The sequence below is a fragment of the Corapipo altera genome, unplaced genomic scaffold (assembly GCF_003945725.1).
Source record: "Corapipo altera isolate COAL_440 unplaced genomic scaffold, ASM394572v1 48b, whole genome shotgun sequence".
In the NCBI taxonomy this organism is placed as follows: Eukaryota; Metazoa; Chordata; class Aves; order Passeriformes; family Pipridae; genus Corapipo; species Corapipo altera.
The window spans coordinates 6462532-6473952 of NW_020884884.1; the positions used below are offsets into that span (position 1 = coordinate 6462532).

Genomic DNA, 11421 nt, shown 5'->3' on the forward strand with positions numbered 1-11421 from the left:
CAACATTTTTAAGTTCAAAGGTAAACATTTGGCTTTTTATACAGAAAATTAGTTGTACAGCATATTTGATTTAGTATACTGCTAACCAGTCCAACTTTTAATTGAAATGTATTAAAAAAATAACCCTACTTTCACCAACAGTATGCAGTTTCCGATAGAGCCGCATACTTGCTAGTAAACATCAGTCCTCTGGGCCAGATCTAGAAGACAGAGGTCAGAACTTCTATAACTTAATATTTTCCAAGGCACCCTAAAGACTTCCTCTTACCTTCCCATGTAAATTGTTTACAGCCTGCTCCAAGGAGGAGTTCTCCTGCAGGACTTTGACCATGTCTGTAAACTGATAAAAAACCTCTCCCTGGAAACTTCCCCTGGTGAACCTTGCCATAATATTTTACTGTCTTTGATCTTAAGCATATACAGAGGGATCCTTTCTGGTAAAAACACAGGCTATAAATAATGCTGAGCCAGGAGAGTCTATACATTGAACCATACTCAGCAGTGATGGTGGTATTTTGTAGCTCTTCCTGCTGTTGGATTAAAGGGAGCTTTCTAATGCTGCTCCAAATGTCAGCACACACTGACCTGCAAAGCTGTCACATAGCATTTGCATGTGATTTTGGACATTTTAGTATGGTCTGCTTAGATTTTATTTCTCATAATTGTGGGGCTTTTTCTGTTTAAGTAAACTTTTTTAAAGTGAGGAAAGCCAATGCTGCACAATGAAGTATTGAGAACCATGTGTTCCATGGTACAGAAAGATATGTTATGATTCTTATCTTTGTGAGACTGTGAAAAAATAGTTCTTTGTCCTCAAACTCATTAAAAAGTTATTTAATAAAGAACTTGAAACCATTATCAATATTTACAAAAGAAATGCTTGAGAGCTGAGTTATGTGTTTTGAAATTCACAGAAGGCTCAGTGCATTGAAGCAACAATATACGTGATAGGAAGTATAGCTGACATTTTCCAAATATAAAAACCAGATGATGGAAGGTTTAATTTCTGTGAATTGGAGCAGTAGCTGAGAGCCTAATAATCTCTCAAGAATATTTTCAATCCACTGGAGTGCTCAAAGACTATAAAATTCTCAGCATTTCTGTCAAAGTAGTTGAGATCAATATGACTTTGCTAGATTCAAAGGTGACTCAAGAATTAACCTAGATTTGAGGACTAAAACAATTTTAATGTTTTTTGGGGGGGAGTTATTTTGTTTTATTTCCCCCCCCCGATAACAGTATATTACCTGAAAAATCCTCAGAAATCCCTTCAACCCTTCACGAAGGGGTGACCGAACCCTGGTGGCTGGTCAGTCTCCCCCAGTCATGGCATCAGGGTGCTCCTGTTCCTGTGAGCCATGTGCTGAGTCATGCAGGTGTGAGCATCCCAGGAGGGCCTGACTCTGCAGCCATTTTCAGGGCTTGGCTGGCCTTGCAGAAACCCACTGGGCATCTTCCCTGCATCTCTGAGTCACTGCATCTACTTTCCTAAAGTGGATATCAGCAGAACGGGCTTTAAATCCACATTTTGTGTTGTTAAACATGCCCCAACTGCTGGCAATGTGTGTGCTGTGTGTCTCTGTTTCTTCTATTCATCTTTTAACCGGGGACTGACTCAATGCTTTTATGCACAGCTGAAAAAACCCACTGGAATACAGAATAATTTACGTAATAGTTTTTAATAATCAGCCCATTATGAGTGAAGGGACTGTCCCTCCCATCATGGTGGAGGGAATCCCATCATGTAGTCTCCTGTCTATACTATACCAACAGTAAAAAATATTCAGGCAAAAGACAAAAAAAACCACATAATGTATTTTTCATTATAAATTACACTCCAAGGACTTTAAGTTTATACTTTAGCAGGCTTGAAAATGGTCTAGCTGGAGTGAGGAGATGGCAAAAGGGTCACAGAATAGATGCAGTGACCAATATCATAACTGAAGGCAGGAGCCTGACCACTGAGTGCATTAGTTTCCCCAGAAGTTTCTAAGTTGGTCAATGTATATGCTAAGGCTGAGCTTTAAGCAGTAGTTGGATGAGGTCTAATCCATACATCTGGAAACAGCCTGTGTATCACAGCGAATATGTGCAGAGGGGGCTGCTCTTGTATTTGTGCCCCATGTGTTTGCTTTTATTTGATTTTGTATTTTGGTGGGAAAGGGAAAGAGGAAATTCTCTGACATTTTCTCATGCCTTTTTTTTTCAAAGTGACTCTGAGAAACAAATCAAACATCTTGTCTATTCAAATGAAAGGCTGTAAAGTGACCTGACATATTTCCTGGATGCAGTCTTGGGTTCTTTCAAGGAAAGTACTGCATTCCCCTCTCTAAGAACAACTATTGCAATTATCCTACCTGCCAGCATCCTTGGAGGTAGATACCAAGGCAGAGTAATAAATTAGAGATCCAGGTCTTCCTCTTTGCCATGACTTTGTGAATTGGTAGATAGCAAGAAATCATCTTCTGAGTACAAAACACTCTGCTCCTGCTCCTTCCCATTGTTCTATGCTGCTGGAACAACAGACAACCTCCTTCTGTACCTCTCCAGTCTGGCCTTTCTATTTCTGTCCTGATTTTAATCCAAAATTATTTAAGTCCTCTAAAAAACTACTATTGCTGCAAAGGATTTTATGGTCTGGCAAAATATCCACATCTTCTACAATTATGTACAAAAGCTCACAGCTCCTAAAGCTCTTCAAGGCTATGGAAACAGAGGAATTAAAATAAAAACATTGGTGGTGATTAATTATGTCTGGATTAACAAAATGCCAGCTTTGCTTATTGTCCTGGGAATAAGGAGGAGAGTAGTCAGCCCTGCTCTGCTAGAAGTGGTTCAGTCACTGCATGCAGTCATTGCAATCCATGAAAGGGCAGAGAAGGAGGATGAGGAGGACATGGAGGAGAAGGCCATGGCTGAGAAAATGCCATATTCTCTGCTGCCAGGAGGAAGAATCAGAAGTGATGACTGGAGGGGCTTGCTGCGTGGAGGAAAACCAGGGTGTGCTGGGAGAAGCAGGCTCAGTGGTGAAGATGGGAAGGACAAGCAGACCTCAAGCAGAGTCTGAAGAGTGGTAAAGACACAGTGGAGACAGTTGTACCTCCCACCACACCAGGGCAGCCACTTCCAAGGAAGTGCTAGGACTCTGCCTCAGTGGTTTGAAGTCACATACTTGAATTTTAGTCTTTCTTGCTTTAATGTTGCAGCTGCCCAGGGCCACAGGTTGCCCTTGACTCTGTCCTATCCTGATTACCAGAAAAAGCTCCAAAACCTTTCCTTTGGACAGAGAAAACTGATGGTGCTAATAGTGAAATGTACTGATTTTAAACCAACCAAGACATTTAGTCACCTTCACATTTGCATGACTGCACACTATGCTTGTGTAGCATTATATTTACAGCAAATATTACCATAACATTGCCTGAACATTTGGCCTCCCATAATAACTGCATGAACCAAGACTAGAAAGAATTGTGCCTCAGGCTCAGCAGCAAAGACAGCATGCACCCCTGGCCTGTAAAATCACTCCTTTCCAGTCTGATGCTTGGCAGAATCCCTGGTTCCACGTGCTGGGTGATTAGACCAGCACTGCTGATGTTCCTTCACTTCCAAGCAGGTCCTCATTTGATGTGAATGCATAAAACTCTGCACACAAAGCCTATTCATACCATGAGCCCACCCCACTGCATTAAAGTCTTAGGCTGAATGGATGTTATGTACATATGTATATGGTTTTTCATTATAGACTATGAAAAAAGAAGTAAAAGTAAGAATCCCAAGAGTGTCTAAAAGCCATGGAGAGCTTGGATTAAACTACAAATGTGGGTACAGTGTGATTCACTGCGAGGGGGGAGCCCAGGGCTGTCTCCTGGTTGCTGCAGTATCAGAGATAAATCATTTTCCCATGTGCATGTGGACTTCCCACTGCCCACCTGGGGTGTGATGCCTTCCAGTTCTCTTTGGGAACAGAGCCCTCTGTGAGCAGCACTGATACCCCACCTACTCCTCTAGAGTTCCAGTGCTGAGGACACAGGGCATTTCTAATGTAACATAAATCATCAGACGAAAGAGGGGATTTAAAAAGAATTTCTTTTATTGCTGATACTTCAAAATACTTTACAAGTCATATCAAGAGGATTTTTAAAAATCTTTCTTTATGAGTTGCTTTCTTTTCTAGAACAGTATCCTTGGAAATGACCCACTGGGTAAAAACAAAACAATAATAAATCCCTGTGAAAAACAGCCGTTTGAATTTCCATAAATGTCATTTACCTTCAAAAGCCTGCACTGCATTTGGGTGGCACTGTGGAGAAGACAGAACAGTTGAAACTGAGGACTGGCAGCAACAAGATTACACAAAGATACCATCGAATGTCATCCAGAGTGCTGATAAGCACATTTGCCTGTGTACCAGGCTCAAATACTGAGCTTGCAATGTGAATTCAGGCCCATGCCTGAAGGTCGTGCTGCCACAATTCACATTAACACAGTTCAGCAAGATGCAGCCACACTGCAAGAGTGAAATCAGGGGGAACAAAAAGCCACAGAGTAAACAACTTGCCTAAACAACTCACCTAGAAGCTCAGTGGCAGTGAGTTCAGGTTTCCTGTGCTTTTATCCTGCAGTGCATTAGATGATGTGACTACTATGTTCATATAGATACTTGCAACCCAGCTGTGCTGGCAGGTTTTGCTTTTCCACGTGCCAGGTAGCACTCAGGAGCTCATGTCCTTAGACCAAGTGGACTTGAGGCTTGCTGCCATGTCATGCTCATCAGACCAAACACATAATTTTTGAAATGGCTGTGAGAGGTGACCTCTAGAGCTTTTGGCGTATCCTCTGGAGAGGTTCAGCCATGGGAACCCACACTGGCTTTTTTAAACAATTACTGGAGGAGCTCGTGGAGATACTATTCAGAGACTGGTAGAGAGGCCTGCCATGTGGGAGTTCAGTCTTTCTTTTTGGCATAACAAACTAAGGGAGCTGGCAGTAACTGGGAGGAGTGAGAAAGTACTTGAGATGCTTAGAAGCATCTGCCTGTCCTTTGCTTACCTACCCTCACCTTTGCAGAGACATGAGACAGGCACATGAGCCAGGAGGAGCAGAACCACTGCTGTAGAGTTTGAAGGCACTTTCCAAGTTGCCCTCATACTTCCGTATATGGTCCTGCCATTTTATTAAATTCTTCTGGAGTTGCTCCTGACCTAAACTAAGTACTTTTCTATTGACATCAACTTTTGCCACTTCACTATTCACCCCCAGGTTATTAATAAAGCATTAAACAATATTGGTCTGAGTCCCGCTCTCTAGGGCACCTCATTATTAATCTCTTTCCCTACTAGAATTGGCTATTTATTCCACACCCATTTATAACCAGATTTTAATCCATGACAGGACTTTACCTCTCACTTTGTGGTTACCAAGTTTCCTTAACAGTTTCTTGTATGGGTGTTTATCAAAAGGCTTTTGAATGTCCAAATAAATTATTTTCTCTGGTTGTTCTTTACTCACTATTTTATTAACTCTTAAAAGTGTAAAAGGTCTGACTGGCAAGATTTATTCTTATAGCAGTTATGTTAATTTTTTTTCCTTTGCCCGAGACTTGATATTTCCCTGCAGATTGTAAAATATTTAAAAGAGTGACCCTCTGAATCTTGTGGCTTCAAGCAGCACCAGATGTGTTGTCAATGTTTAATTAAAAAAAAAAGTGAATGTAATATACTGCTGACTTTCTCAACTACTTCCTTGTAATGAAGTTAAGCTAATAATGTAAAATTTCCATGAGCTTGTCTGTCTGTGTAAATATTTACAGGGTCTTTATCGCTGCAGTACCAGATTTCCACATACATTAATGGAGTTATTCTTATAACACCTCTCTGATACAGGGAAGCTTTAATCCCAACTGCCTGAAGAATCAGGGCACACTGACATCTGGCACATAAAAACTGAACTGCGGCGCTTTGAGAATAACAGGTTAGGAGATAAAACACTTTCTCCCACTTACAGATGCTGTATTCACAAAAAATGCAAGAATCATCACAATTCACAAATGTAGTGAAAAAGGCTCAGTGCCCCAGCATCTTTTCCCAAGCTCTCTAAACGCCAATGTTCATATTTTCCTTTGAAAAAATGCAGAGCACTGCAGGTAAAGTCCAAGCTTTTCCTTTTTCACAGGCTATCTGAGCTCGTAGGTTTTTGCTGGCTCTGCTAGTGACCATTTATTTTGGACTCATACCACACATCCAGTGTTTCATTATGCATTTTTGCTCCAGCCAGAACTAATACAATTGGCTGCATCTCAGCTTGCTTCAAATATACACGGGAGTGGGTTTCCTGAGAGAAAAGGAAGAAAACATCAGAAAAAGAGATCCTGCTTAAAGTAAAAAGCACTATAAAGATTTTGCCATGTAAGAAAACTTACAAAAGGCTACAAAATATACATGTGCAAGGTTTCAGAGCTGGCCCCACATCCATGAGGAAAGAGAAACTTTCCACGCTGCGCTGAAAGCTGACAAATCCTTGGCAAAGCAGGGAATGATGGAGAGATTGGACATGGAGGACTCCTCAGTAAAAAGGCATGCAGGACGTGGACTCTATTTTCAAGGGACTTCTGGCCTCATGTCTGAGGCTGGACTTTCCAAGAAAGCTCTCTTTCCACATCAGCCAGAACAGGTGGCCAGGAATTCAAAAGGTTATGAAGTAATTTAAAAAAAAAAATTAACTCCTTCATTGTCAAAGGGGAATCATGAGCACAGGACACTTCCGGAAGAACAAACCTCCTCAGGAGAAGCTCTGAACAATTCCGGCTCCCAGTTTCCAGTTGCAGTTTAAGTGAGATCTTGAAGCTACCGATGCTTGAAAATGTGGGACTTCCTTTTTGGAGCTTGCCATCAAAATCCCTTGAGACCAACAGTGGGACTCACTTGAAGATGCGTACTTGTAAATGTACAACAGAGATAGTGAAGCTTAGCTTAGCAAATTTCATTGACTCCATAGACTAGTGATGCCCATGCAGCCAGGCTGGGAGCACAGAGTGGGACAGGAGCATGGACACTTTAGACTGCTCCTAGTTGGGTTTGGAGGCTGACTCCTGAACACCTTTCCCATCACCCATTCCTGAAACACAAGCTTTGCCTCCAGGATGGCCATGGCTCCTGCAGCAACAAAATTATTTCCCCAAGGAGCAGTAAATGTATTGTCACGATCTTAATCTTATTTAGCGTGGCAGCATGGTTTTAATTTTTCCATGTTTGATCCCTCAGGTTTAGGAATATTGATAGCAATACGGGCTGTGAAGATCAAATAAAGAGCAGCTTGTTGCATATGAAAAAATACCCTTCAGTCCTCACTCTCTCCTCGGTGATTCAGCTTTTCCAACAGCGCTGCCGAGATAAAAGGCTCGCATGTGAGCAGAAGTGTTAGCAAGGTCTGTAATGCTTTCAGCGCAGCCCCTTGCAAAAGTCTTGGCTGCGGGAGCAGATATTGCCTGCTCCCAAACCTCCTCCCGCGGATGGGAGGAGCTGGGGGCGCAGCAAAGGCTGCTGCCCCCTTCTCAGGCCAGCACTGGATGAGGCTCGCTGTTGACTTTAGCTCTGCTGATGCACCCGTGTCGTTTTCCTTGGCAGGGCGGATTGAGGAGGCAGGCTGCCACTCCTCGCCCAGCCGGGCCGAGCCGAGCCGGGCTGCGCCCCCACGGGCCGCCGCTTCGGCATCACCCCGGCACCGCCGCCCTAATCAGTGGCAGGCCCCGGGCTTGGGGTAATTAGAAACATCGAAGGGGCTTTCTGTCTTTTGAAATCTGTCTCTCAACATCAAAGTGCTCCGTGCAAGTCATCCTCCAGAGGCCGGCTCCCATATCTAAATGAGTGATGTATTTCATGGTATCTGTCGGGAGGGATATAATGAAGAAAACTGGCTCTGAGATGGAGCATGATGCGAAAAACAGGTGGACGGCTGTTACGGAGCATCTGTTTTGCGGTCCGGTTGTGTTCCCGTAAACTGCACAAACACGGTGGGCGCGCAACCTCCGCGGTCACGCAGTCTCTGCGGCGCCTGCGAATGTCCCATGTCACTGCGGACCTTGTCCCTCCTGTCCTGCAGGAAAAGCTGGCACTGCCCCTGCCTCAAGAAGATGCGCACTCCTCCAAACACTAAGGGGTGCGGGTACCATGCGAGGTACCTGGCAAAGCAGGATCTCCTCTCGCTCCGCGCTGGCCCTGCCGGGGACCCTCAGCCGCTCCCACGGGGCTGCCTTCATTCCCAGGGCCACACTCTGCTTTCGTGGCGCGCTCGGCCCCTGGGAGAAGCCGGCTCCCCCCTCCATGAGGCAGTTGGCCTCGGGTCGCCTCCGATTTGGCCTGTAAGCAATATTCCACTGAGCTCACACCACTTGCTGGTAACGATTCCAGGGCCACCTCCTCTGTCGGCTTGCACAACCGCGCCGACTGTATTCTGCCTCTATCTGTGCAATAATAGAACGTGTTGGCTCCTATCAACCAAGCCGTAAATCCAGCCGACCTTGCAAGTTTGAAGCGCACGGGCAAATCGCCGGGATTTCCCCGGAGGACGTGCAGGACGGCGGGTTGCGCGGCGGCCGCGCGCCTTCTGCGCGCCGCGCTGACAGCGCACCGGTGGCCCCCTCACCGGTGGCTTGGCCTACAACGCACGGTTTAGGATGATCGGCTGGGTAATATTGCACGTTATCTTTTCAAGAGCCCTCTGCCCTGCCCGGGGTCGGGGGAGGAAGGGCTCCGCAGCGGGGGAGGTCCGGTACAGTCAGATCTCCCACACCTACCGCGGGAAGGCAACCCGAGCCTCCCGTCGCCTGCGGGGATTGGGGGGATCCCACTCAAAACAGGGAGGGCTGCAGGTGTCACAACATCTCTGGAAACTCATATCATACCGTTATGAGCCCGCTTACTTTGAAAAAAAAATATTCCCGCTTGCAACGCGTGCTCTACACCCGTGAAATTCCACTGACTGCAGCGGGAACGAGCTGGCTCGGGAAGTCCGCAACCAAGCTGCCTTGGCACGGCTGAGAGGTAAAACGCTGCTCCCACTTCATAAGAACAGAAACGATTACAAGAAAACAAAACAAAGGAATAAGAAGAAAACAAAATAACTCCCAAAAAACCAACCAACCAAAAAACCAAAAACCCTCCCCAAAAGGACAAAACCCCCAACACACCTTGTTCCCTCCTCCTCCTCCTCCAAAAAAAAAGCCCCCCCCCCCCCCCCCCCCGGATTGCAGAAAGCATAAAAACCCGACTCTTCAACACCCGCAGCGTGTCTCCCCCCGACCCGTGGTCTCCGCACCCACGGGGAGGGCAGGTAGCACTGCCCCGGCGGGCGGAGCGAGTACAGCGGGGCGGCCCGCAGCGGGGTGCGGGAGCGGAGCGCCCGTGGAGGCTGGGCTGGGCACCCGGGAGCCTGGTGCCCCACCGGGTACAGACACCCCCCCATCCCCCAGTTGTTATTTTTATTTTAATTGGTGCTACGCGCCCTCCCGTCACTTTTCTGCAGTGGTTAGTGCCTGGCTCGGGAGTCCCGCGGGGATGGGACGCCCAGTCCCGCACCAGTCCGTGCCTTTGCCCACCCCGTGTGTGGGGCCGCGGGTGGGACGTGCTCCCGGTGCCTGCGGAGGGCTCTCGGGAAGCAGCGACAGAAAGGCTCCGAGGCTGCTGGGAGAGACGGTCCGTCTCCACATCCCCTGCCGAGGCTGCCTCCGCCCGCCTCCTCTCGGTCTCGCCGCTGCCTCCGGTCCCCGGGCGCTTCCCCGCGGGTCTGGGCGCCGGCAGCGGCAGCTGAGGTTCCATGAGCTCCGTTTTCTGTCAGCGCTGGAGGAAACGCTGGCGATCACAGCTCGCTGGTTCCCGGGAACCGCCGCTGGTTTTTTCGTTTTGTTTCCTTTTTTTTTTTTTTTTTTACTATCTGTCCGATGTGTATTACCGAAATGTCTCGTCCCTTTCCCTTATTGGCAATGATTTCCCGCTTCCATTGTGGTGAACTTTGCCTCGCCTGACTCTTTACGGCTTTTCTCTTGTTGATGGTCTCTCCTTTGTGGAAGTTTCGCGGGCTGATTGTATTTGTTAATTAGTTGCTAACAGCATCGTAATGTGGGCTTGATGGATAACCATGTCATTAGCGCTCACCCCTGCCATTCACATTTCCAACAGGGCAGGGGCTACCCCATGCCGAGCCCGTGATTTGTGGCTGTACTTTCCAATGGGTGACACGCACCCCCATCCCCTCTCTCCTCTCCTGTGCCGCGGCTGGAGGGGGCGCGACCGATGCAATTTTCACTCCGAATGACGAACCCAATAGCTCCCGGCTTCAGCCGCCTCCTTTCGCTTTATTTTGGTGGGGAAAAGGTATCGAGCCTCCCTCCTTTGTGTGGCTCTGTGGGTACGTGGGTGCTTGCACAACACCCCCCCACCCCCCCCACCCCGTGGCTGCCTGAAGGGGGGCGGACACAAGAGCATCCCGCACAAAACGCTGCCGGGGCGACTGTCTCCGCGCTGCGCGGACACGCGTAGGAAGCATCACAGCTCCCACCCCGCCTGGCGGCAGCGCCCCGGGCCCGCCCTGCCCGGCAGCCCCCGGCGGTAGCGCCCGACGGGGGGAGTCCACCCGCCTGCCCCGCCTCTCTCCGCGCCTTCCCCGCCGGGGGGCTCGGCCGAGCCTGGGAGATGTAGTCCCGGCTCCCGGGCTCGCCGGCGGCCGGCGGGACTTCTCCGGGGGACTACGTTTCCCAGGCCCCCCTGCTGCTCGGCCGGGCCGCGGGAAGGGCCGGGCTGTCAATCAGCGCGCGTCGGCGGGGGCAGCGGGACGGGGATCCCCCCCGCCCTCCCCGTGTCCCGCTAATAATAAGTGCTTCAGAGCCTTTAAAGCAGGGAGGCAAGTGTCATGCGGGCACGCCGTAAGGGGCTGAGCTCCGGCTGAGCGCCCGGGGCCGCTCTGCCGCCGGCATAGCCAGGAGTTAAAAAAAAAGAGGGGAGAAAAAAAAAGGAGGAAAAAAAAAGCCTCGGAGCTGGTTCCCGGGGAAGGGGCGAAAGGAGAGAAGCCCGAAGGGCTGGACAAGCCGTCAGCGAAGTGGCGATGAGGCGCAGGAAGACGGCGGTGGCGGCCGGCTGCTGCCTCGCCTTCCTCCTGGGCACCCTGCTCAACCTTCTCTTCATCCCCGGCTCCGAGCACCCTCCGCCGCCCCGCGATGAGGTGCCCCCCTCCCCGCCCGGCGCCCCCCTCTACCCGCCGGAGGAGGAGATCGGCGGCGGCCAGGCCGCCCTGGCGCGGCAGATCCGCGAGCGCTACGAGGAGGTGCTGCGCTACCGGCAGCACCGGGCGGCGGCGGCGGCGGCGGGGCGGCGGCCGCTGCGGCCGCGGGAGCGGCGCCTGATGGACCTGGCGCCGCCGCGCACCTCG

At 49.1% G+C, this 11421-nt stretch overlaps 1 protein-coding gene across 1 annotated transcript in view; it reads left to right on the forward strand.

Annotated features, from left to right (window-relative positions):
* The first annotated feature begins 10854 nt into the window (after nt 1-10854).
* PKDCC (protein kinase domain containing, cytoplasmic) overlaps nt 10855-11421 on the forward strand; it is a 36658-nt gene continuing 36091 nt past the window's right edge. Inside the window, exon 1 of the mRNA XM_027641699.1 lies at nt 10855-11403. Coding sequence (XP_027497500.1) covers nt 11098-11403 — 306 coding nt within the window. The 5' untranslated portion in view covers nt 10855-11097. The remainder of the gene's footprint in view (nt 11404-11421) is intronic.